This window comes from Acipenser ruthenus, chromosome 9 (genome assembly GCF_902713425.1).
Source record: "Acipenser ruthenus chromosome 9, fAciRut3.2 maternal haplotype, whole genome shotgun sequence".
Taxonomy (NCBI): Eukaryota; Metazoa; Chordata; class Actinopteri; order Acipenseriformes; family Acipenseridae; genus Acipenser; species Acipenser ruthenus.
This window is the reverse complement of record NC_081197.1, coordinates 10,553,242-10,580,977: the sequence shown is the minus strand read 5'-3', so window position 1 is coordinate 10,580,977 and position 27,736 is coordinate 10,553,242. Positions and strand designations below refer to the sequence as shown.

General features: G+C 39.8%; 1 protein-coding gene across 2 annotated transcripts; it reads left to right on the top strand.

Moving 5' to 3' along the window:
* Positions 1 to 27,316, top strand: LOC117962452 (angiomotin-like protein 1). Of its 2 annotated transcripts, none has more exons than XM_059031100.1 (15): positions 1 to 130; positions 1,301 to 1,484; positions 1,648 to 1,698; positions 6,968 to 7,123; positions 7,371 to 8,388; positions 9,916 to 10,192; positions 11,936 to 12,080; positions 12,949 to 13,038; positions 17,795 to 17,940; positions 19,348 to 19,497; positions 19,971 to 20,173; positions 20,977 to 21,102; positions 21,792 to 22,018; positions 22,454 to 22,717; positions 23,602 to 27,316. In XM_059031100.1, the coding sequence occupies exons 2-15, from the start codon at positions 1,397 to 1,399 to the stop codon at positions 23,706 to 23,708; spliced, it is 3,048 nt and encodes a 1,015-aa protein (XP_058887083.1). In that variant the 5' UTR covers positions 1 to 130; positions 1,301 to 1,396; the 3' UTR covers positions 23,709 to 27,316. The 2 variants fall into 2 exon arrangements, with proteins under 2 accessions (XP_058887083.1, XP_034779554.2); XM_034923663.2 differs by having other exon boundaries at positions 2 to 130; positions 19,971 to 20,161.
* Positions 27,317 to 27,736: the final 420 nt, after the last annotated feature.

Here is a 27,736-nt window from a genome sequence, read left to right as displayed (position 1 = left end):
TTTGATACCGGCGTCACCCTCCCTGGATCACAAACACTCCAACAACTAAAAAGCACTTTGTTTGCAATCCCAGGGTGTCCAGGAAGGAGCTCACCTTATCAGCAGGATCGCTCGTCAGGAAAAAGTTCAGGTAAGGCACTGAGAAGGGACAGGGGGGTTATTTGTTGATTCGTTTTTTTAAATCCACTTTTGTGAGATTTGTTCTTCTGCCAAGACAGGCACAAGCAGACATTTTTCTCAGTGAGAGACTTGGGGTTTAAGGATGTGACCCTATAAATCACACAAATGTACTCAAACTTGGGGGCAAAAAGTTGCTAGTCAAAGATTTTATAAATAAGCAGTTAAGTTGCTATTTGAGCACTAACACTGAGTGTGTGAATTAACTAAACACATTGTATGAACTGTTACTTAAAGTAGAAAACTAGCTGGTTTCTTCATGAAAATATATTAACGTTTTACCTATATGGTTTACACTACACTTTATTTAAACAATCCACTTTAACTTTTTGGACCAACTGTGTACTGTAGATAACAACTAGGAGCTAATTAAGAAATATGGAGCTGGTATCCAGGTTGTAGCCCTGGGGTTCTTTCCAAAGTTGTCAGCAATAACCCCTTGATCTTTTAGTCCAGTTGTTAGTTTGAAACCGTAGCATCATCACACACAGACAACAGAACCATTAGCAGAAATATTGAAATATTGTAACCAACCAGTTGAACAGTTTTTTTTGTTCTAGTTAAAGAAAATGTCGCACTGGAGAAATAAATAAATAAATAAATAAATAAATAAATAAATAAATAAAGAATAAATAAAATAAAAAAAATTCTCTACATGCGGCCCTATGTTGTAGACATTACTTGACAAAGGAACAAAGGAATATTTCCCCAAGGCTTTCAATCAGCATAAAATGACATTTCATGTATTTTGAAAACATTCCATTCATTACTATAAAACACAGGAACTTGCAGCTTTAGCCCGGTTCAGCATGCAATATGTGTTTAATTTTACTTTCCTATGTGTTACATAGCTTTGGCTAAATAATACTGCTATGCATTTAAAATGGTGAACTTTCATAAGAGATTTGTTCACCCTTTTTTTTGTTTGCCAAGAAGTATTAAGATACATGCATGCAGACTGCCAGCACCAAGACCGTGAAGGGATCTATTCCAGTGTTTCTTGATACTAGCTACTATGATTTATCAAAGCAAATCCTAGTTGAAAGGACAACCTCCAGGGAATCATTTCATATTGAATGACTCGAACACTGTTGCTGGCTAACATTGGCTATTGTTGTTTTAGGGCCAGGCCAACAATCTAATCATATTGCTGTTAATCATCTTGGGAATCGGGTCCCTGCTGTCTGCACTGAATTACACCCATTACAGAAGGAAAGCCATGGATCCTGGTGAAAACTGGATCCCAGATGACGTTGCAAGGTGGTTAACTCACATTGGAATAAATCATTTCTCTAACACTCTGAGAGGTGGGTGCAATCAAGGGCTGGTTAAATGGGCATGAATTCATGAATGTAAAAAAAAAATAGCATTCAAAGTTGTATAGCAGTATCTCCTTAGACAACCCTACTCCCGTAAAGAGTATGCTGAGGAAATGTTTTTACTTCTAATCCTAGATGTTTTATATTACAGATAATGATGTTCCTGACCATTTGGCTACCCAGTTCAGTGTGGGTCAGCTAGGTAAGATACTTTCTTTGATAATGTTAGTGTAGGTGTTTGCCCAATGTGAGAAGAGAGTTACTCCGGGAATCAAGGGATACAATTACATTACAGATCCGAAACGCAACAGCAATGTGTAAAATGTGCATTGCAAACGCTTGTTTCCTTATTAGGGTGTCAAGAACAGGTACTTGAATGATCTGGAAACATGCTGGCACTTTAATGACTGATAAATATTGTGCAAACAAATCCCCTGTATTGCTTGCTATTATACAGCATTTTATCCCACACAAGTCCAGCATGCATAGGCATTGAAAGTAATACAAGTCTTACAGGTCATAGCTCAAGCATTTAGTTGGACCTTGTTGTAAAAATCAATGTGTGGGTCAAAAAGAAGGGTCAATCCTGTTTTGTTTTGCATTACTGTACCAATATTCATCTTGGTCATGGATCTTGGATTTTATCATATATTACCTGGTTTGTCTAGCTCCGTTTTTCATAGCCACAATTAGTGGAAAACAGAAAAACATGTCAAAATTATTTGGGGATTAAATCTAAATTAGAGCATGGTTATGGTATTATATTTACCGACAATTTATTTTTACATTTCATTTCAAGATAAATAATTTGCATGTCACGTTTCTTATTCGGCGAGTCTAGCAGGCTGAATAAACGGGCACATTACATTCGTATTGTTTTAAATGATAAACATAAATGACTTAGAGGCTAAAAACAAAGTTACATCTTATTATAAGGACACTCTTTTCTGGATCAACTCATGTATTGTTTAAGGTGTTATGGTCGTGCTTTGTAGCTTTTTACTCTATATTAATCCCGATCACTACATTTTTAGGGCGACGATCATTTAACCTACTGTTATTTATCGAATTGCTCTACGGTTCTTACGCGTTTTAACTAGGCACGCACTATGACCATGAAGAGCAGTTTTATGTTACTGTAATCCCGAACTCGCCCACCTCTAGGACCCTGCAACTTAAGCGCGCTAGCGGTTCCAGCCAGTAGGTAAAGCTCTGGCATTCCACTCATTCCACAATGAATGGGGTCGATTGTTGTGACTTGGACCAGTCCTCTGCGCTCTGTCTACGACTGTTTTTAAAAACGTTATGTTGTCAAGCACGTTTTCTGGGGCTGCCCTTTACTAATTTATTTTCTGATAGATAGCGGGCAAATAAGCGTGGACTTTCTATTGAATTTTTCTGCAACAAATCTTCTGCAACAAATACTAAACAAGGTAAACAGTTTTTTTGTTTTTTTTTTTACATATGTTTAAATATATTCTGACCGTTCACTTTAGTACAATTTTTTATTTTTCGTATTTCTATGTGGATATGCAAAACAAAGCAAACTATTAATTAGCCATGTAGTAATTGTTGTGTTTGGTAGTAAATTTGCTGCTTTCAGTGTATGTTGTAATTATTTGCACATGCACTTGCACATTTCACACCAAGATTTTTGAAGTAAGAGCATATGTTTTTGTTTTATTTTTAAGTTGTATTGGCTACTGCTGCTTAGTCCTTGCGCTGTTTGATAAGTTGACTGTATTCATCCTTGAACTGTGTTGTTGCTATATTATAAACACGGGTGATTTTGTAACTTTGTGTGTAATGTACTACTGACTCTATCGCCTACATTTTCCAAAGAGTCTTTTTAGCAGGCTTGTACGAATTACAATGTGCGGACTGGTGGAATGCAGCTGAGCGCCAGTTGCTGTCCTATTTGGATTCGCATAGTTGCTGGACCGCTATCTCAAATGTCAATTTTAAGTTTTATCAAACTTTGTGATATTTCTTTTTTTCTGATTGTGCGGCAGCTGATCAAACCTGTGTATGTGGTCAAACAAATACGCTACTATTAGTCAGCTATTTCAATATGAAGCTAAATCATGCATGTCGGCAATATTTTCAAGTTCATATTCCCACAGTAACGATCCACATTAATTTAGCTTTTACCATACTTTACTGTTGTTTTTACAATAGTTTTACTTATCTGTGCTTTATCGTGCGAACCTTTACTTTTACAGTGCAAAATTGTTTTGCACTGAGGGTACACGATACTTTTATGTGTTAGGTAATATACACAAACAAAAATAGTAAATCAGTGTTCATTATCTAAATAGATAGTGTGATTTACCCTAAAATGTTTACCTGAAGTAAAACTATTAAAACACACTCGTATTTTACATACCGATGAAATACATGGCACACAGAAAACATCGACGTAGTGGTTACCTTTGATGTAGATTAAGTCATTATAATCACGCCCCACCAACAAGAAACACTTGTAGTTCAAATATCATTCACAAAGCCAGTCTCAACAAGTTACCTCAGTACTATCTGTTAACTGGCCTATGTTTAACATATTTAACATTGAGTCTTTGATTCTGTTTCGACTGTTCTTCTGTAAGTGGGGGGTAGTCTAAATGCGACACAAGGTGCCATTCAGGCCCAGCTCACAAAAACCCATTTCACTGAAGCCTTTTTACAGCCACTAGAGAGAGGGAAATAACTTTCTCTCAACTGACCTGGGTGAAATTGAACCAGTGACCCAGGGGTGAAAAGCATCACTTTGCCAATTTGCTAAGCCCCCGTCCCATGGGGTGAAATGTTTTGAATGAAGGCCAGGTGGAGTTTATGCACCTCCCCCTTTACAGTACTGCTCAAGCGCAGGGAAAATAGCAAAACCCAGCAGTTTAACATTGTATTTTTGTGTTATTAATGCAAATGAGTAATTTGGAGTTTATTGATACTGCGTAATTGAGTTTGTTTTAAACATGCACTCTCTTGAAAATTATGCAGTATATCTCAGGTTGCTCCTCCTGGTTAAATACTTCAGTTTTGTATTTTGCATTTGATAAAACAGAACACTGTTCACAAATCAAATTCTGAATGATAGTGGCTTCTCAGGCTATAAAAAATATAAAACAGGGCAAAATATAAGGGAATTAAAGTTACACAGGTTGTGTAAATGTTCACTGTGAAATGCACAAGCAGCTGTCTTCAAGTTTCGGCCTCTTTTATTAATGTTTGTTATTTTTAAATGGACTATATAGTATTCCCTCTGGTTTTTTGCCTGAGGTGATCACAATATGTCCTCTTCAGTTTCTAGCACAACAAAATACCTTGGTGCACATGTTTGGCATCATCCAGCATCCAGTCAGAACTGCATCCCGTATGGTTCTGAATCACATGGTTGCAATTTCATGCAGTGTAGCATCTAGGAATAAAGAAGGGGTTGCAGATGCCCTACTTAAAGTTAGATGTTAGGTTTCTTTATTTATTTTTTGTGCAAAATTGTTTTGGGGCCTGCACATAGTGTATGACACTATGTACTGTAAAAATTATTTTCCATTAGCATCTGGAATATCAGGGAATACCGTTGACTGGCAGCATTTTGCTAAGATAAATACAAGCTGTATAATTAATAACAATAATAATATTCTAAAGAATCCAGTGACCTTTGTGTTATCGGTCAAGGAACCACATTTCCTGCTTCTCCAGATAAGTTGGAATGGTGGAATGTTTTGTGTGAAAGCTATCTTCTGTGGGGCAGTAATGCAAGTGAACAGATCCTGGAGAATGCTGCTGGAGTTATTCTGAGGAAGAGATCTGTTGACTTGACAGCTGCCCCTGGACAATCTGAAATAATCACTCAAGCTAGAGAGCAGACTAGAACCTTCTGGTCTTGCTTTCATTTTCCAAGCAACATTTATGTCAACTTAGTGTGACACTGAATATTTCAAAATATTTATACAGAGTGTAGCTGTGTACACGTTTGTTAAACATGGCTTTTACTACACTTTATTATCAATAACTTTTTACTTACCTTGATTTTACTGTGCTTTACTACTCTGTGCTATGCTTTTACCATGGTATACCACAGTAATCATTTATAAGGGTGTCCTTTGTGTCCTTAAAATGTTGAGCACACACAGCCGTGACAACCCACCACCCTGACGCATGGTGGAGGTGGGTTGTCCCATTTCTTATGGGTGGAGTTAAGAGTCTGGTGATAATTGTTAGGAAACAGCTAATTAACTTGATGATTAGGAATTTAACCCTTGGAAATTTGAAATAGCCTACTTTGGTGTTCAGCACAATTAAAAAATTCTTTTTTTATGTCAAAGCTATTTGGTAAGATGTAGGCAGGAGTTACATTAAGTTTTCATTGAGCAGATTTAGGAAACTGGTCCCTTTTTATGTAGCCTAAGTTTTAAACTTCAGTTCTGGAGGAAGGCGTGCATCCCCCCAACACACTTACACACACACACTTACACTTACACACAGACACACACGCACACACATTACATCACCTGTCAACCAGCTGTAATAAATATAAATTGGCCTTTCACTTACCTCTCTTTCTGTTCTGTTCACTCGATTCACATCCCCCAGTAGCCACCTTCCTTCACTTACCCCATGGTTAACTACAGGGGGTCCATGATCTTGTTTGAGGCCAAATGTTGAATCCCTTACCATACTCCACTCAAAAGTTCATCATGTACCATACTCCCTAATCATCAAATAAATACTGTTCATTTCAAATTATATACAGGGTTTGTCCTAAACTACTGAAATGCACAATCTAAAACTGGTGTTTAAAAGAAAATTGTATTTGTTAAAGGAATTTAAATGTTGTTGACTAACCAATGGAAAGAAATAACGTTATGATTAATGAGCCAGTTCTACCACACATGACACAGAATGCCATAGATGAACAACAGACTCCCCCATCTATAGCATACTGTAGCAGAGTGTCACTGTACAATTTGATATGATATGTAATCACGTGTGCCTAGGTGTACCACTGCTCTAATGGCATCTAAGCTGATTGTTGTAACAGGGTCCCATTGTTGGAGGATACAAATGTTCTCATAATTGTTGCTAGCTTGAGTCTTGCAGCAAGTGGTTGACAAGAAAATAGGGCACAGCAATAGAATAGCCTGCTTTTTTATTTATTGGACCAACAAAACACAAACTTTCTGGTAGTAACAGTAAACAAAGATCATAGTGTGATACCTACAGTATCATCATACGAAAGCCACAATACTTATCACAGTACATGTGCAGATCCTGTGCTACTTTTTTATGATGTATAATAAAATTAATTGCTGATCAATGGCCTTGTTTAAAGCAACACTTAAATGATTAACCTGGATTTATACAAACTATAAATGTTATCATCAGCCATTTGAATTTGAATCTGTATTGTGAGATAAGGTTTCAGGTACGAGAATTGATAATCTGATATTTGATGTTCTTCATCACTCCAGGTTCTCCGGAGATCTATCAAATCCTGCCCAGTAACCCCCTGAGGGTGCTGGATGAGTTTGCATACCATTACCACGAACACAACCCCTATGACTACACCAACCATGAGCTGTTCCCACTAGCAGCAGAGGCCCTCGGCACAGCAGAAAGAGAATCCGGTAAACTCAGAGTCAGAATCCACCTACAGCTATTCCCAACAACTTTACAGGGGCATGATAATACTACAGACTTCCAGACTTTAAACTAAGCCTTACTTAAAATGACCAGTTTATCAGATTATTCCCTTATGAGATCAAAAGAGGTCTATTAGAGGCCAGCGTTCTAATAAAAGTTCGGAAAAAGATTTGTGAGAATTTGTAAAAATTACCACACTCTAAAGCAGAAGGTGCATTTTGTCCTTCTCAGGTGAGGAGCCCCACTTTAGCCTTCACCCCCCTCCGAACCTCCTCAGGCACCCCGAGACTGAGATGAGAGGTTCTGAGGACGTAGCCTCTGGAACGGTACTGCAGCGCTTGATGCAAGAACACCTGAGGTATGGAGGCCACCAGGGCGACAACATGAGCCTGCTTGCGATGCATCAGCAGCGGCTATCGCCATCACCATCGCAACAACAGCAGCAGCATCCAGCCACAGGGAGCACTGGACCATCCAGCAGCGCTGCTACCAGTGCCCTTTCTTCCATCGAGAACATCCTCCAAGAAGACCCACAAATGGTCCATCAGTCGGCCCGCCAAGAACCCCAGGGCCAAGAGCATCAGGTGGACAACACATCCATGGAAAAGCAGGGGACCCGGGTCTCTCAGCCGCAGCAAAACAACGAGGATCTGCCCACCTATGAAGAAGCCAAAGCGCAGTCCCAGTTCTTCAGGGGGCAACAGCAAGGATCCATCGGATCAGGATACTACGTTCCTGGGGCAACCATCAACACCACCACCATCTCGACTGAGAAGGCAAGGACTGAAGGGAGGTCAACAGTCAACCGAGCCAGCATGGGGCAGCCCCACAAAGATGAGGCCCTAAAAGAACTCAAACAAGGTCATGTTCGTTCCCTCAGCGAGAGGATTATGCAGATGTCCCTGGAAAGGAACGGGGCCAAGCACCACCCTAACGGGAGCAGTAGCTTGCCTTCCCCAACTGCATCTGGAAAGGGGTTGAAAAATGGGGGAGGTCCTCCACTGTTACCACCTGCTCAGCAGGCTATAGGGAAGGGAGGGGACCCCAGAGGACCTCCACCCGACTATCCGTTCAAAGCCAAGCATATGATGTCCCCTGTGAACAAGCCTCAAGAACATGGACACTTGTACAGCGATCAGCACTCTGGGATCATGCTCGGCCTGCCAAAATCGTACCCTATGCTTCAACCGGCAAGAACAGAAGTAACTGTTCTAAGATACCAGTCCCCTCCAGAGTACTGTGCAACAAGGTAGGAGCGTTTTAAACTTTTGACTCTGTGGCTTGAATGCTTGTTTTGTTTTGGGTTTGTTTTTCAGTCATGTGTTGAAATTAAAAATATATCAAATGAACCATGTGGGTCACATAGTTTACTTTTCAATTTATATCCAGAAGTTCACCACTTCTAACATGTTTAATGTAATGAGTAGCTAATATTGACGATAGGTACATGTTATATTGTGTGATAGCGGGACTGTGGTGCTGTATAGTGATGGTATCCTCCACTGTTTGTAGCAGTGTTCCTGTGTAATCATTTTAAATGGCAGTAATCTGATATTGATGACTTATTCAATGTGATAAATGCTACATTTTCATGGAATGGACCTGCAGTGTATTTGTTCCGGCAATTGCTTGAGTTTTTCTATTGAGAGTTGACTTATTGCTCTGTTTGAATAACTTGTACTGAATTTGTTTTACGCGTACCCAGTACTTTACACTTCAAAATCAACGGTTCCACTTTAGTTGCTTGGACCATAAAATAAAACGTGATGGGGGCTTCCGAGTGGCGCATCCAGTAAAGGCGCTCCGCGCGGAGTGCAGGATGTGCCCTATAGCCTGGAGATCGCAGGTTCGAATCCAGGCTATGTCACAGCCGACCGTGACCGGGAGTTCCTAGGGGGCGGCGCACAATTGGCTGAGCGCTGCCCGGGTAGGGAGGGCTTAGGTCGGCAGGGGAATCCACGGCTCACCGCGCATCAGCGACCCCTGTGGCTGATGGGGCACCTGTGGTTCTGCAGTGGAGCCGCCAGATCTGTGTTGTTCTCCGGCACTATAGGTCTGGTGGCATTGCTGTGGATCTGCAGTGAGAAAAATGACGGCTTGGCAGGAGCACGTTTCGGAGGACGCATGTTCCAGCCTCCGTTTCCCGAGTCGGCGGGGGGGTTGCGAACGGTGAGCCGAGGATACAGATAATAATTGGGCATGCTAAATTGGGGAGAAAACCGGGGGGAAAAAAATTGGCGACGACTAAATTTAAAAAATAAATAAATAAATAAAACGTGATAGCTTTATCATTGAAACTTGGAAAATCTGCTTTTGATAGCACATCAGCACAGTGAAGTGCCATTTTAGGAACATGAACACATATGAAAATGATTATTGCAATATTGTTGCCGCCTATTCATAGAGAAACCTGTCTCTGCATAGTATATACAGAATACTAATGGGACAGCTGATAATCAACAGAACCTTAACTTCTATAAACAGTACTGTAATAGGAGGCCTTTGTAGAGCCACCACTGTTATCGCCAAGTTAAATTAGCATTAAAGATAAAAAGAAAAACTTGGTACCCAAAGATACTTTTGCACTTTGAAATCACAGTCAAGTGATGTTACTGTAATTGCAGTGGAAATATTTTATTCTGGTTTTTAACATCACGTTTTATCTTAACGCTGCTATACAGCGTCATGGGATGCTCAACATGAAAAGCAGTGTGTAAATGTATATTGTATTGTATTGTGCTATAACATGAGCCCTTGCTGTTTTGCTGCCCTCTAGGCAATGCCAGCCCCTGTATCCGCCCGTGTCTCTCCAGCAGCACAGCCCCATGTCATCGCAGGGCTCCTCCATTTCTGGGCCCTTCCACTCAATGCCCCTTCCCTCACCGCTGCCCCCCCTGCCACAGCCAGCCACCCCAGCCAATCAGCAACTGCCTGGAGACGCTTTTGCCATCGTGGCTCGCGCTCAGCAGATGGTTGAGATCCTATCGGAAGAGAACCGAGGGCTACGGCAGGAACTGGAGGGCTACTGCGAGAAAGCCGCTAAGCTGCACAAGGTAAAATCACGTGCAATAGGATAGCAAGGTGGCATTGTGGGTTAGTAAGAGATATAAATATATATTCTTTTTTTTTCTTAATAATATTCTTTTTTTTTAAATGACTACCACATTTGGAAAATAAATATATAAAATAATGTATTGCATTGCATTTAAAGGAATAAAAATATAGATCAGACCTTTTCTGCACTTACGAGAGTCTTCACTCAGTGTGCATCAATCCGTTGTTCCATTTGGACAAACAAACATATGGAGGAGAAGGGTTTGTATTCAAAATGATCTGGATTGCAGAATGAATCGGCGTAATATCTGATATTATTATTATTATTATTATTATTATTATTATTATTATTATTATTATTATTATTTATTTCTTAGCAGACGCCCTTATCCAGGGCGACTTACAATTGTTACAAGATATAATAATACAATTTTAGTTTTTTGCAATTTTAGTTTTGTTTTCACGAAACATTACATTTACTGCTACCGAGTTATTCAGGAAAAGATCTTAATCCTGGTCAGACCCACAGTGTGGTAAGACATGTTGTAGTTCTAGAGCTGATACTCTATCAAGCTGTACTGTTAAATAACATGTGCTCTTTGAGGTTATTACAGTAGACCAGTGGATACCCAATGGGTTTCCTGTGCAGTTTGTGTGTGTGTGTCTGTGTGTGTGTATGTGTACACATTGGCACCAACAGCAGTCAGTGGTGTCGAGGGGGTTCTGAAAGGAAGCGGGCGGCTTGCTGGTGTCTGAACAGAAACCTGAGCTTGATGCATCATCGCCAGTCTGCCCCCCCCCCTCCCTCCCCCATTTTACTGCTGAAACAAAAGAGGTTTTGATAAAGAGTGTGTGGGCCTGCTCTCTGTCAGCCTGGCCACAGCACCATGTTGAGGCAGTCAGAAACTTGAACTTGTGTTTGTCAAAACTTGTTCTTAAAAAAAAAAAAAAAAAAAAAGGGAAGATTTTTTTTAAGGTGGTTTATTAGGTTAGAATTATTACTTCTGCGCAGCAGAAAGAAAGACTGAAAATTCTTGTATGAATTCTGTTTTTATTTAAAAAAAAAAAACGCCTGTTCATTTTGCAAAACTAGAACCTAACAACTGAGTAATACAAGCACTTTCAAGTTGTTTGTTTCTTAAATTGTAACATTACAATATTTTTTGCTTTAAAAAAGTGCCCATAATGTCAAACAGGTTAGGTTAGGAATCTTGAAATGTTAGGGTATGAGTTGGCATTTGACATTTTATACAGGATCATTTGACATTAATCTGACTATGCATGAAGGTAATGGAAGTGGTGTACAGTCCCTTTTATTTATTTATTTATTTATTTATTTATTTATTTATTTTATTTATGTATTTTTTTGCTAGTATAAAATCAAAATCATAATCAAAATGATTGCATATTTCCAAAAGATAAGTGCTAAGTATTTTAAAAGTGTAGGTCAATGGTGCTTTTGCTACAAATCCACTCGTGCATAGAAAATAGAAATTAATCTTACGTATTGACCCTATAAATTACTTTTTATTCTTTTTAGTTTGAATTCAGATTTTTAGATTGAGTGTTTGAAGTTGTGGATGTTTTGCCAACGACAACACTTACACTTTGGTAGTGTAACGTTAGAATATCACACATACAGATACACCCACACACACACACACACACCCAGGCCATGGCAATGCTGTGGATGCAGCCAGGTCCAGTGAGAGGTTCTCATCACCTGGTTTCTTCTTTTGCAGTTTGAGTGTGAGATCCACAAGATCTCAGAGGCCTACGAGAACCTGGTGAAGAGCACCTCCAAGAGAGAGGCGCTGGACAAAGCCATGAGGAACAAGCTGGAGGGAGAGATCCGCAGGCTGCACGATTTCAACCGGGACCTCCGAGGTGGAGCTTCTCAGCATGCACCCCACTGTGCCGTGGCGAAGCGAAAACATGGCTTTAACCCTTTCATGCATGAAACATTGAAAATAGCTGAGAAGAAGACCTTTGAAGTAGTTTTGGACACAATAAATATATTTTTCATTGACACACTGTCTCCTAGCCTCATATGAGCTATCATGCTTTTGAATATTCCATATGTTCCCATATAAAGAGAGTTTTTTGTATACATCCCCAGAACACAAAACAAAAACTGTAATTGTGTATTTAGTATATCAATCACTGTATCCCATAGGGTTAATAAGATAATACAAGATTAACAGGTTGACCAGGAAACATCTCACAAGTGTGTACTGGAAATATTCAATATGAAATACAGTAATTACACAGACCAATAACAAAATAGGATGGTGAAAATTTGGGATGAGGTCTGTGACGTGAATTAAGGCCTCTACACACCGGACGCGATGCGACAAGCGAATGTGTCGTATGACACTCCACACCACGACAATGATGTAATTTTGATACAAGCCATTCACACTGCCTGCAACAAATCGCATTGCGTCCGGTTTGTGTAGACCTTTATGGTTAAAGCACAAGTAGCTTAAAATGACATTTTACTTCCATATTACTTCGTTTACCATTGTTATACATGTATCTGAAACACCTTGGGTCTAGGGGCTGTGATAATGACAGGCATTGACAAAATAAATCTAAGTTCATCTGCACAATGATACTGGTACTATTGAGAACATTTATTTTAAAATGACTCCTTGAAAATGACTTTAACAGCGCAGTTCTGATTCCAGCACTTCGAGTACATGTCTCTTATGTGGGAATCATTGGCTTTAATTTGTTTCCTGTTTGTGTGCAGATCGACTGGAGACTGCCAACAGGCAGCTGGCCAGCAGAGAGTTTGATGGGAATGAAGATCAGGCAACAGAGGGGCATTATCTCTCACAGAGTGAGTATTCAGCTCCTCAAGATCCATGTCTTGGGACAACGAACCACATATGAATTTATTAGGCTTTCTTGCAGGTTCTACTACAGTACCCGCGTTCTCTGTTGATTTGAGTTTTTAGTACCATGAGTTTACCGGCTGACTGAAAAAAAAGATTGTCAGAAGATCTGAAATAGCATGAAATCATTACTTTTGTTTAGGCAGGATTAGTGAAAATACATGATAAGATTAGATTACCTAAATTTAAAAAGCCTTTGACTTTGAAGCACTTACTTGGCAGAGCTAAATTACATCTGTGTTCATGAGGGTGAAAACACTATTGGTGTGTAGGTCAGAGAAGCCTGTCCTGAGGATTATGTTGGTTGTCTATTACCGCTGATGAACGTGACATATTTTCATAAAAAGGTTATTTTCATAAATATGAGATTCTTAGGTATCCAAAACAGCCAGTTGCCTAAATGCATTACACATTTACGGACGATATTATATTTCGCAGTACAGCAGAGACAACTCACATTTTCACATTTATAAAGCAAGCTAGCAGCACCTGTGGTAGGTGAGCCATCACATGTCAGCAGTGTCCTCACCCTGCTGTCATTCCTGTGTGTGCTGTCTATTAGCGATATGGGTGATAATAATGAGGAAAGACCTTCATCAGAAGTGATCGATGCCCTAACCTGGTGTGAGTGACTCGAACTCGGGGTCACTGCTTAATGCAGTTCCACAGCATGTGGAACTGTATGTGTATAAATGGTCATAAATTGCGTAACTATTTTGCAATTACCAGGAGCAGCTGTAACACATGTTTGTTATTACTGTTTAACTTCAGCTGGCCAGTTTTTGCTTTTGCTTTGGTTCAAGGACGTACTTAAAAACACAGAAAACAGATTAAGTCCAAATCAATTATGTTGCCCTGGGATCCGTATGGGAATATGGGATGTTCCCACAGTGGCCCTTGGGTCCTTGTAAGTAACACATATCTCTTTGGCTCTGGATTATCATGGCTGTTGCGTATGTTTGTAAGCTTGTGGGGCACAGTGTAACCGCCTGGTATCAAAGGGTTGATAAAAACAGTTGTAGTGACTCTGTATGTGGGAGTACTGAATACAGCATAACTCCCATCTGTAGTGAAAAAAGCCCGTTCCGTGTGTACCTTGTGGAGCCTACAGATAGATTACTGGTTGATTTCCTTCAGTCATAAATAGAAAGAACTAACATTAATAGCATAAGCAATGGCTGTTTGATTTTGAGAGAAATTCGCACCACATTTCTTGAGATCCACAACAACGGTTGAACTCAGTTTGGTTTGATTACAGTGACCCTGAAAGGAGGGACTCTAGAGTATATTTGCTTTGAAAGAAACCTAAAAAAGCCCACAGAAAACAAATGTGAAGAGGCCATAAAAACACCCCTGGGCAGGGACTTGCTTCTTATAGCAGAGATGAAGTTGCAACAACAGTTTCAGATCATTTCGATTTTTAGATTTATGATGTGGACAGAGCAGAAGCAGAAGCTGTTGCATTGACACACGCTAGAGTGAGAATTAGGGTTCCAGTACTGCAAACGAGACAAGCTTTCATTCCACCTGAGACCTGAAAAAAGAACCTGTGATATCTAAATTCTCAGTAAGTGATGTGCTATATTTTATTCACAGAGAACAGCACTTACTGCTACTATAATAATAAGCTATGCCTATTTAAAATGTGTAACTGGCAGAGCCTAGGTGCTAAGAGACTGTGCTAGAATCTCATATAAACCCTGGAAACTGTAGGATGCCATTCAAAGCCCGAGGAACATTTAATATAAAGTGTTATGAAATGCAATGTTTTATTTACAGTATATATCAGACGTAATGCATGCTTGTGTGGTGTAACGACAGGCTAAGCGTGTAATAAATGACCATAATACCAACTCTAGCAAATCAAAGTATGACATTTCCAAATCAGATTGCAGACAGTCCAATGGTAATAATGGCAATATGTTATCCCCCTCTACCCTGGCTAAATCTCAAACAGATGTTCAATTTCACAGCACTGCCCCTATGAAGTGGGACACTCAGCCAAACGTGACAAGAAGAGTTTGTATCTAAGTGGACCCGTCCTGTTAAAATAGCTTCAATTGTGTTAATTAATTTAATATCATTATTAATAATAATAATAATAATAATAATAATAATAATAAATCTGTCTATGCTGAATATGCAGCTGGTCTTTGCACTGAATGCCCCTGAAGAGCTTTATATTATTAATAGCAATTTGGCTGCTCTCAGTTAATTTTCCCCTGTAGATACCGGATAAGTTAAAATAGCAGCAGGCTCATTCTCTTCCAGCACATTTCCATGAATCAGGCACTGCCTGCCACAAGCAGAGGCAGCACCTACCCATTACATTGCATAGAGATCCATGTGCTGAACATTTATATTAGGACACCCCAGGCTGAGAAGACATGTGTTTCAAGGGAACTAATCTTCTTTTTAATACAGAAGCCAGATGGTAAACAGACTTCAAAAATAGATCTGATTTTTTATAAATAGTTCTCATGTAATGATTTTAGCGTTAAGGTTTTTAAACACAGAGTAATTTTATTAAAGTTAATTTAGAATTGATATAGAATTATATGACAACATTTAATATTAAACGTGGTTTGCAAATTAGGCCTAACTGGTTGAAGAGCTACAATCAATCTTTATTTTATGTAGCACCTTTCATAGTGAACCACCATCACAAAGCGCTTTACAAGATGCAGTAACAACAAGAAAATCCATACTACTTTAAATACAGAGAAATGCATAATACAGTGTGGTGTGTTCGTTTTAGAAGAATATCTATCCATCTGATTGGGAAGGAGCCAGAGCTTTAACGTAATATAACTAAGGACGTGACTAAGTTAGTATGTTTTTAGGGATGACGCTCACAAATTGCCCAAGGAGAGGAATTCTCTGAAGTTATAAAATACGTTCAAGTTTGGGTGAAGAGCACTTCAAGATCTTCACTTCAAGAGAAGTTTCTCCGGAATGGCAACAGTGAAATTCTTGTGCTGGTTGAACAATGCCAAACCCCATCAATGCGTGAGATTTGTCACCATTTGGCATACCCGGGTAATCTGCATGGAAAACAACCCATGATGTCAGAATGTTAATAGATACCCAGCCACTCTGTACCTATCTAAATTAGGTTACATTGCATGCCTGTCATGTCTGTGAGAGGAGCCCATGTTTTGTTAACCTGCCAAGGCTGGTGCTGTCTGCTGGCCCCTCTTTGAACCTGATTCTGAATTTATAGAACAAAGCGGCATGCGGGCAGTGAAATGAAAATGTCAGCAGTTTCTTCTTTTGGAAGTGAGGCCTCCCATCTATGTGCTTGGGAATCCGGGCAGGAATCTGAGAGGTGCAGCGCCTGTGAGCTGCCCCTGTCCAAATGAAATACACAGAATTGGGAAACCCGCACTCATGGCTCTAGATGAAAGCTACGTGTTGCACAGAACAACATGCAGAGATTCTTACCTATTCAAAGACAAGGGGAACTCGCAGCCATCCAGTGTCGACACCGCATTCAACGTCGGGTTAAGTGGTTGAATAGAAAATTCGCTTATTCTGTACATGGTTTATATACACAAAAACACCAGTAAAGGGAAGAGGTCCCTTGTGAAAGGGACTGGATATTCTCTGCTAACCAGAGGCAATAATTAGCGGGCCGAGAATTGAAATGCCTTTCGAAAAATCTGTGTGACAAAAATATATACCGAGCGCTGTCATGTGAAGATTGTCGTTGGCAGGGTCAAATGAAAAATATAAAAAGATTTGGAATATTTTACTCAAGAGCAATTGTACATTTTAACAGGAAATCAATGTGTGTGTTAGGAGTTGGGATTATACATAAATGTTATAGTTTCTGTTTCCTCAAAAATTTATAAAAAAAGAAAAAAAACATTTAAAACATTTTTTTGTTCTTCACCAACGTCTTAACCGATCCTAAAACAGGACAGTGCCCCCTAACAGTACCCCTTCGGAGCGACCAACATCGATTCATACACTACGGCCCTGGTTGTACCTTGGAAGTCTCCCATCCATGCTCTGACCAGACCCAACCCTGCTTTGCTTCTGGCGAGAGCTGTCAAGAGTTCCGAGTGTTCTTGGATTGTGATATACTGAGCTTTAGAGATAATAGGTGCTCTGATTTGGGGGCTGTATTAATGAGGAAAGGAAGATTGCTCCTGAAGGCATGGCTTCCAGATGTGCGGTACAGTATGTAGAGTGTGTAGGCGTGCGCCGAGAAACAAAAACGTAAATGTATGCAAGACATAAAACCAGCGGCCCTGTCTGCATAGTGGTTGTTAATTGTGAAAAAGAGTGGGTGTGAGCGTGAGTGACATCCTCTGAGTTCCCGCCACCGAAGCCACTGTATTCTGGTCACAGCACTGGCAAGTGTAGTGCTCCTTTGTAAACAAGAGTGCAAGGTTTGCCTGCTAAACATACAGTAAAAACATGTTAGAGCCAAGGTTTGTTTAGAGAAATATTAAAGTTAGCCAAACTTCAACAATCCGGCAGCTCAACACTGCATGCCTTCTTTTCGGGGACTCTGTTACAGTGTTTTTTTAATTCAGGAAGTTTACTCCCAAAAGCAGTTCTTCAGTTTAACAATAAAAAAAGTGCCTTTGCTCATTTGGCATTTTTTACTGCCTGAGGTAATCTGGCCCTCTGCCCTGCCATCTGTGAACTATTACAGTGACTGAGGCCTTCCTCTGTTTCTTTCTCTGTCAGGAAGGGAGAGCGTGAAGGAGAAAGAGAAGCTAGAGATAGAAGTGGCCGCCCTGCACTCAGCCAACGACAACCAGCGTCGGCACATCCAGATCCTGGACCAGGCCCTGAACAATGCCCAGGCCAAGGTGGTCAAGCTGGAGGAGGAGGTAAACACAAACCAGTACAATTGAATATAATGCAATGCATTGCACAACATCTGGACACTGCTCTCCGACTACCTACTAAATTTACTGATTCGTTATGGTCTATCGCTCATTCATCACACCTGGCACTTTTCTTTAACATAGTTATTTGGTCTGTGCCAAGATTGACCCTTAACACAGCTGAGGCTAACACTGAATAATTAAAACAAATAAATAAATAGTTGTTCTGTATCATACTAGCCCCTATTTGTTTGCCCAGGTAATCCTGGCCTTTACATGATCCAAGTCTATTAAAACTCAATGCATGCAACTAAAAACATAAATTATCAATCGATATATAATTTGAATTTGGGAAAATGTCCTCTACCCGAAAAGCCCGCTAAATGATTTTAAATCGGGTATCTAGCTGTGTGGGTGTCTGCTGGTCTGGGCTGAAGCTGCCATTCCTATCCCATTGCATCAGATGTGTATTATTGTAACAGTCCCCGACAGCACTACTGAGTAAGGCAGTGTTTTCAGAGGCTTCACATAACGCAGGACAGTGAGGGGAATGGCATGCCCCCTATCTCAGTTAAAGTACACTCCGTGTGGGGTTATAGTTGTCTAATCTATATGCTGCTTGTCTTGACAATCTTAACACTGTTTTGCTCGATACTGGTAGGTTCAAAAAGGCATATAGTATAATACAGCTATGGCCAAAAGTTATGCATCACCTTATAGAATTAGCACATTTTGCTTCATAAAACCTGCTGAATAATGTTACGTTAACACATTGAATTACATACCGCTTTGTAGTTTTCCATCTACTTAACGAAAAACTGACAAAAATTTAAAAATCTGACATTCCAAAATCTAACTTGAAATACTGTACTACTGTTATGGCTACTGGTAGACTTTTGCTATATCATTTTGTAGTTTTATTTGATTACATGATGTTAAATAAAATATCTAAATTATGTTCATATAGGTTTTTAATTATTATTACGTCTCAATCCTAAAATTGTAGGTGATGCAAAACTTTTGTCCATAACTGTAAATTTACACTAAAAAAATAAATAAAAACTTCAGAAAAAATAAAATAAAAACTTATTTTGCATTTGGTTCGCTCTCATTCTAAAATGAGAACACAAAGTAACACTAAGAACTCACTGCAGCGTGTGAGTTTGTGAGCAGCTTTTTTTATACTCGCCCTTAAGAGTCTCTAGAATGCAGGGATTGGTTGTCTATATTCATCCATTTTCATGTGGTCTATTCAGACTATCACCCCTAGCCCAGTAATGTTCGTGAGGGCCTTTTATTTGTATATTGTTGTAGATCTCTTTTCATGATTTTATATGTTCACTGTAATGGCTGACAAATCTGGTAAATGGTAAAACTAAATGACTACATTAATGTGCAATGTACTCTCAGCTCCGGAAAAAGCAGGTGTACGTGGAGAAGGTGGAGAAGCTGCAGCAGGCCTTGTCTCAGCTCCAGGCCGCCTGTGAGAAGCGCGAGCAGCTTGAGAAGAGGCTGCGCACTCGTCTGGAGAGAGAGCTGGAGTCTCTCCGCGTGCAGCAGGTACTCGCCTGCACTTTGGCTTGGTGCAGCACCAGGGTATCCATTAATTCCAATAAATCCAGGGAAGGGTGTGCATTTTAACATTGTCGTTTTTAAAATGTCATTCTGGGAGATTCTGTTGATCCAAAGTCAGGTTTTATTCATTTTTTCTCTTAGCTGGCTCTAAAAGGCTTAATTGTATGCTTTACTATGAAAGGCAGGTGGAGACAACCATTGAAAGATCATAGATTAATATAATCTGAAACCAGGAACCAAACAGATACTTAGGGTGTGTTAAATAAGTTCTGTATAATTTAACTGGGCAAGGGAAAATTACTTTATCCAGTATGGGGGGATAAAACGGTGATATGGTAAATGAAAGTGTGCGTGAGAGAGAAAGAACCAGCTAACTAGGGAGAGAATTGAAACTAATAATGATATACCCACCCCCTTTCCTCCAGTACCATGTTTATAACTCTGTATAATTCCTGCAGCGGCAGGGTGGGTCTCAGACCCCCTCCCCCTCAGAGTACAACGGCCCAACTCTGATGGAGCTGCTGCGGGAGAAGGAGGAACGCATCCTGGCTCTTGAGGCCGACATGACCAAGTGGGAGCAGAAGTACCTGGAGGAGAGCGCCATGAGGCACTTTGCCATGGATGCAGCCGCCACCGCGGCAGCACAGAGGTACGACATTGTGTGGGTAACATTTTACCATATGAATAAATAATAAAAATAATGCTAAATTGTCCGTTCAAATTGCCATCGACTTAAGGTTTAGGAGGATTGGATATCAATGGTGCAACCTTAGTTCAAGCCAATTGCCTCTTTTAAACCTAAGGAACATATGTTACCAAGTCACTGAACCCTGAAGGCAAGGGCTTATCCTGGGAAGTGTCCACCTGGACTCACTCTGTGCTGGAGCAGTGGGGGTCACTGAAACGATATGAGGCGAGATATCCTAAATCAATCTTTCTCCTGGAATTTGATCCCAAAGGCAATTAAACTAATTAAATCTGCAATTCTTTTTATATTGTCATTTGTGTGCTGATGCGGGAATCCAGCAAGCCGAGAAATACCTTGAAACTGTCACCGTGGCAACTGTTGTTTTGAAGATATTCATGTCAGTCTGTCAGATGTAGTTTCCTGTCTGCTATCCAAATGCCCCCAAAATGTCAATATGTTGTAAAATCGAATAATAAAATAAGAAATGCTAAAAGTAAACCTAATTTGAGAATCAATCTAAGAAGATGAACGTCCACTCTCCTTTTAAGATGTGGTTGATTACTTTAGAACCAAATGGTATTTCTATATGTCACTTAAAAACCAAGTTTTACAGCAGGTCGCTATAACTGCACAGAACTCCGTATTTCAAAAGATTCTGTTTCCCCAGGGTTTACTCAGCATTCTGTTGGTTTTAGTGTTGTGCTGTAAAGCCATGTCTTAAGATACTTGCCTGTGCAATGCTGAGGACGTGTAAATGGGTCTGTCTCGTTCTGCAGGGACACAACCCTAATCAACCACTCCCGCAATGGCAGCTACAGTGACAGCTCTCTGGAGGCACGAATCTGGCAGGAGGAGGAGGAGATCACCCAGGCCAACCACCAGTGCCAGGAAATGGAGCACAGGTACCTCCTCAGCACGGCTACTAAAGATTCATTTTGAAAAACACAATGCAGTATCTGCCACCCAAAGCCAGAGGTCTACAGCCATGGGATTCTCTAACCTTTTACTCCATTGATACCAGTTTTAAAATTACTTTTCCTTTACCGTATGCAAGTATATGTTTGACCTTTTTTTAACAATGACTTAACAGAGACTTAAGGAAACTGACCCTTTTTTTAATGAAAAATTCAAAACAATACTCAAATTCAGATATGTAGAGATATGGATTTACTGGTCAAACCTTAGTTTTAAGGGTACATTTCTAAAACATCTATACATGTGTTATTTATGGTTTTATGATTAATAACAAGGAATAACAGTTTATTACGATTGCCTTTTAATGAATTACTTCACACTGTTAAGCTTCATGTCGTGTTATAAAGTAATATTGTAAGGTTTCCTAAAAAATGCCTTAGTTACATGTTACGATGTAGAGCTTTAAAAACCAGACAACCATTTTTATTATAACCTTTGCTTACGATTGTAAGTCGCCCTGGATAAGGGCGTCTGCTAAGAAATAAATAATAATAATAATAATAACCTGTCTAATATTTCTTATGTCGTCCTGTATAACACATTCATATATGCATTATTGATTGTTCGCTATCCTTAAACTAAAGCCTTACCGTTTCCTTGTATTGTGTTCCACCAGAATAAAGAACCTGCATGCCCAGATCATCGAGAAGGACGCCATGATCAAGGTGTTGCAGCAGCGCTCCAGGAAGGAGCCGGGAAAGAGCGACACGCTCCCGCTTCGCCCCACCAGGTCTGTGCCCTCCATCTCTGCTGCCAGTGGCCTACACTTGCGCCAGACCTCCCAGACAAACAACCAGGTGTCGGAGGTGAAGAGGGAAGACCGAACCTGGAAAGGCAGCCTTGGTGAGTGTTTAGCGAACCAGGTTCTGCAAAGGCAGCATCCCCATATTTTCCTTGTCATTAAAATGCTTGTTATTGGCTCCAAAACAGCATAAATGCTCCAGAAACAAAGCTACTTTTCATGTCTCCTGTTGTCCTGTAGTCTGGGTAAAGTCATGGATTGCCAATTAAACCTGTGCTACCATATTAAATGTGTGCTACCTTTTGTAGTCCTCGATTAGTTATTCCACCAGCACAAGCACAACCGACCAACCCCATATTCCAGTGTACCTTGTAACATACCTGTTGTGACATTTCAGGATTTTCAAATACACAGTACAGCCCCCATGTAGAGCCAGTGACGATTAACTCAAAGCTATTGCAGTGCTTGAGCTAGTGGAACAGATCATCTTGCAGCACTAACCTGGCTGTCAATGCTGCCTGCCTTGTGGGTGTTAGGTGTGCTCCTGGGTAAAGAGAATCTGGAACATCTGCTGCCGTCGTTCCAGCTACCCTCTGCCACAGACCCTTCCTCTCCACCCCCAACCCCGGTGATCTTCGGTCACGTGAAGACGGGTAGCAAGGATAACAGCACCCAGACAGACAAGAGCCCCGAGCTGCTGAGGACCACAGCCACCGCAGGCAGGACCAGACTCAGCACCCCACCCAGCAGCAGTCCCATCCTCCGGAATCCTCTGACCAAGACAGGCACAGACAAGCAAGGTCAGTACCTTGCCTTTTATTTTATTTGTTCGACAGGGACAACATAGAATTTAACATTTATGGCATGTCGTGAGATGTATTGCATCCAGATTTAGCTATGAGCTCATTTTCATTGGCAGGTGTATAGAAAGGAAGAAAATAAATAAGCAAACGGAAAAAGGAAAATAATACAAATAAGTAACATTTACAGATGGGAACGATTTTCAATTGACAGTTTAAATAACGTTAAGTTACCTCCTCAAACGTAATGCAATTATTCCCTCCAAACAAATACATCGTTATAATAACGAAAAGAAAACAGCTAAAATTCATAGTACCAAAATAATTACCCTTCCGCCCCTGATTTTAATAATCACAGTACAACATAACTGGGAACATGCTGCTTAATAACACAAGGACATTTATGGGAAAAAAGTTGAGGTCTATTGGTTGCCAGTCATGTTCTGGGGATAGAAAACTCAAGCTGGCAAATGTTTAGACATCCAGACACTACTGTAATGTGTGGAAAGGAAAGCAGCTACAAACAAATACAAATCTGAGACCAGCAACTGAAAACCATACAAGTATCAGTTCTATCTGTTTCTCCCCTTCCTGTTTGCTATGTCCCTTTTTAACTCAACTTTCTACTAGATACTTTATCGGGGAGAGCAGAGTATTACACTTTTATGATGTATCTTGCTTATTGTTTCCTTGGTAACTGTTTTATAAGTTTGGGTGAGAGGACCGCAAAGCGAAGCTGAGCTGCTCAAACTGTCTGTTCCATGAATGGGATGACACATCTGTAAACCGGCACATGTACCCGAATCTTGACAGCGGTGATTAGTTGATTTTTCATCTGATTTATAATTGTTGTTGTTGTTGTTGTGATTGTTGTTTTTCTACAGAGACCCCTCCAGCTTATGTGAAATTATCAGACAGCAGATCTGTGGGAAGCAGCCTGGGACACAAGCAGGAGCTTCCTGATACAGACGTGGTGGAAATACTCATCTAGGAAGCGGCAGTAACCTTTGATTGAGAAGACTTGAGGGGAATGTTTGGCCTGAAGAACTTTCAAGGTTTTCTAGAAAAGATGAGGAAGGATTTTGGAATAGCAGGATGAAAAGATGAGTAAAGGACAATGAATGATGAGAAGATGGGATTGAGAGTTTTTGTAAAGTTGACAGAAGGACCAGTGACAGGAGTAGTCTTTTAAGTTGAGATGGGAGTTTGAGAAACCGGCTGTGTTTATTTGAAAGGGACTGTGGACTGTACCGGAAGAATAAAGGCCACCACACACCAGATGTGATGCGATTTTTCATTGGGCGACAAGATACTTTCACAGCGACATGATCTTACAAACCAGAAGCGACACAGAGGCGATGCGACAGATTGGAAAACTGCCAGATCAACAAAACTATGATCAAGACATATTGGACTCCCATATATTACCTTTCAAATCTGTATCTTTATAATTGAGATTATATTTGTCATAATGGATACTGCTTCACCCTGCTGGATCATGTGCATTGAAGCTGTTCTCTGATTGCTCAATGCCCTAGTTGTTGCACGACAAATCACAAAAAATAGGATTCGTATGGCTCTAGTGTCACCCTGGGGTCGCCCCTGCGTCGCCTGTGGTGTGAAAGATACTTCTCAAAAGTATAGGTTCTATTCGTTTTGTCACATTGCATCTGGTGTGTAGCACCCTTAAGGCGGATGTTTTTGACAATCAGGAGAATAGGTTGGTTCACTTTTTGTTTTTTGTTACCTTCAAAAAAAGTCTTAAATCCTAAGTGTTTTATTTTTTACTTTTTCTCAGTCGCTGCTATGTGAGCTGTAATTTGTTCAAGGGTCAGAAAGCACATGTGATCCATGGAACAATACTGGTGATTCGTTACAGTTCATGGAATGATTGTGTGCATGTGAATGGAAACTGTTGCCATTAAACACGTCTATGTTTTTATATAGAGGGATATAGAATATGTCAACATCAAAGGATATAGAATATGTCAACATCAGAAGAAAATGTTAAGAAAGATACTGAATGTTTTAAATCACAAGGTTCACTATGATCCCCCATAGAATTTATAACTTGATGTGATTATATGGAATGCAAAAAAAAACCAATCTGAAGTTTTGAACTTAACCCTGAATGAATCGCATTATTGTTGTCACAAATGGTATGGATTTGGAAAACCAATCACATCCCTCAGACTAAGGCACTTAAGAAACACATTTGGATTTACTTAGTTAAGTAATTTAGGGTAAAGGACAAAGACCAGAAGACCTCAGATCTCGAGGACTGGAACTGTGCACCCCTGCTTTAACGCAACACTAGATTGGCATATTGACAATCATAGGCAGAGCAGGATCAATGATACTAGTTATAGAAGTTTCTTGGTGTGATGTAGGTGTTTCTGTAAATTATTATTATTTTTTTTTGTCTAAACAGGAATCGTCTGCTGTAAATACCAAATCGTGGGTTCCACATTGCTGCCTGACTTTATTACTGTTCAAAAACCCAGTTTAAAGTTGAATTCCCTAGATGAAATGTGCCATTTCTCGTGACCTTTCGTTTTAATGATTTTGAAGAAAAAAAAGAAAAGAAAAACTAAGTGGTGATTGTTCTGCCACTGTTTACCTTTGAATTGTGTAATTTCTATACAAAAAGAAAATGTTTATTTGGGGAGAATCAATTTTTAGATCCTCAAACTTTATTCACAGTACAGAATTTACCAAAGAACAATGAAAAGGTAGCAAGAGGGTTTGACCATCGTCATTTAATTTACATATTTCACTTTTACACAAAATATTAGGAAGCAACTGTGATTAAAAACATTTCATAATAGAACATATCATTTATAAGGGAGCCCCTCTTTAAGAGCAATGAAGCAAAGGCTAATCAGATGACTGTCGGTCTTAGGTGTGCTCTATTTCAAATGTGAGAAGTGTAATTGAGGTGAAGGAGCTATCTTTGGGAAGCTTGTATTCCCCAGGGCTATTGACGACACTTCTAAAGGGCAAATGGTTTCATAACAGTGATTTTTTTTTTTCATGTTCAGTCCTGGGTGGTAATTGGAGGCTTTCCCATTTATTGTGTGTGTTCAATGTCATGCTGTATGTGCTTACATTCCAAACAAGAAGATGATCACTATTTTTCCTGTTTGAACAATCACAATTGGCACCAAAACCAACCGATTTTGCAAACATGACAAAAAAAGTAACAGTGTTTGATATCCATACCTCTTTAAGTCACACACAAAATGTGTTTGAAGTAGCGATGAATCTGCTTCTAACAGCACAGCCACTGGGTAATGACAATGAACAGACCCTACATGCCAAATGTCACCTGTTTAGGGACGCTTTGGTATCCATAGAAATCAGCCATATTGATCACCAACTCCAAACTAAGCCCACTCTAAAAAGATTGCAGTAAATTAGTCTGAAAAGTAATAGTTTCTTCTCACAAAATAAGATGTATCGAGGCACTTTTTTCTACTGTGTAAATATTTATTTTTGTCTGTTTGTTTGTTGGTTTGCTTGATGTATTTAACTCAAGATGGGCAAACTTCCGTATAATCTAATAATCAATGGCCCTCACAGCTGGTAGATCATGTCATAAAGATGCTTCCAGGCATCTGTAACATGTTATATGTTAGGACTTTTCTGTTCTTGCAATAGATTGCTTCCAGACTTGCAGATCAGAGACAGAGGAAGTGAGTTACCCAAATGCATCACTCATTTTCAACGCTTGCCCGTCTCTCTAAATGTTACCTGTCTTCCGGATAACAAAATGCTTCTTCACTTTGCTTAAAGTTATTTTTTTTTTCTTTGTGATATGATTGTAAAATTTATTTTGGTTCATCAAACAAAATAGACGTGGGGGGAGGGATGGCCGGGGCTGGTATTAGTTCAGTAGAAAAAGGCAGGTGTGAAAACTACTTGTCATTTGTAAATTAGTACAGTTACTTTGTTTTTAATGATGTGCTAAATGTTTCTATTTAAAATATTATTCGACTTGTTTTAGACTAACAGTATCCATGCATATTGTATGATCCTGTTGGTGTCCCCACAATGCATTAGAGAGCATGACATTTTTAATGGTTTTAAAGATTTCTAACCTATTGGTTAATTGTTTTTTTGTTGTCTTGTTAGTCTTTTTTATTTTTACGTGCTCTCCAGACATTGCTAACCCTGCCATCTTGACTCCTTCCTCACACCAATGAACTTAAAATGGCAGGGTTGGAAAGTGGATAACATTGCAAGAATGTCTGAAAAAGTAACACATGCTCTTTCAACTATTCATCAAATATTTGTTACTGTGATCTTGTGTTTTAAAAACGCTTTTCCTTTTTATGTTGTTGTGTGGTGTTACGCCGAGTTCATTCCAGATGAAAGTGGTTAAAAGTTGTAAAATAATCTCTGTATTGGAGGCGATGCTGCGTTTGTACAGAGAGTTTGTACAGGAGGGATATTTGTACATATAGGATAAAGGAACTATTGTCTATCACAGCAGATATTGATCTTTTCAACCAAAGAATTTCCTACTGTTCTGTTTGTTTCGCTGCTTAAACCTGTGCCTTAAAATAGTATTGTACAGAATAAATTGCAGATAACGCCCTTCCTTTCTGTGTGTGTTTTACTATTTGACCAACGCTGGTTCCTCATACGTATCTCTATACTCATTGTGATAGGGGCCTGTAAAAGGGAGTCAAACTCGCCAACCAAGCTCCTTTAGCCTTTCATTTTGTTGGAAGCATTGCAAACAGTTATTTCCAATTAAAATTCCCTTATAGTACATCATATTTTTTTCCAGATTTTATTGTAAGCACTGCACATACGGGCAGGTCAGGCAGGATGCTGTTTAAACCATCAAAACAGAAAACATAGTAACTGGCTAATATCTCGTGCAGCATTTTTTAACATTCCTCCAGTATCAAGTTCCAGTGAGTTACGCATGGTTGTGAAATACACTGCAGGAGATGAGAAGTGGGGACAAAGACTCTTGGGGCAGAAAAGGGGCAGTTACATGGTAAATAA

Bases quoted from the DNA above. Each gene is read 5' to 3' on its own strand.
- LOC117962452 (XM_059031100.1), top strand. From the start codon at position 1,397: ATGGATCCTGGTGAAAACTGGATCCCAGATGACGTTGCAAGGTGGTTA. The intron at 1,485-1,647 runs GTGGGTGCAATC...TTTATATTACAG, and splicing joins TTTCTCTAACACTCTGAGAG to ATAATGATGTTCCTGACCAT. The intron at 22,718-23,601 runs GTCAGTACCTTG...GTTTTTCTACAG, and splicing joins GACAGGCACAGACAAGCAAG to AGACCCCTCCAGCTTATGTG.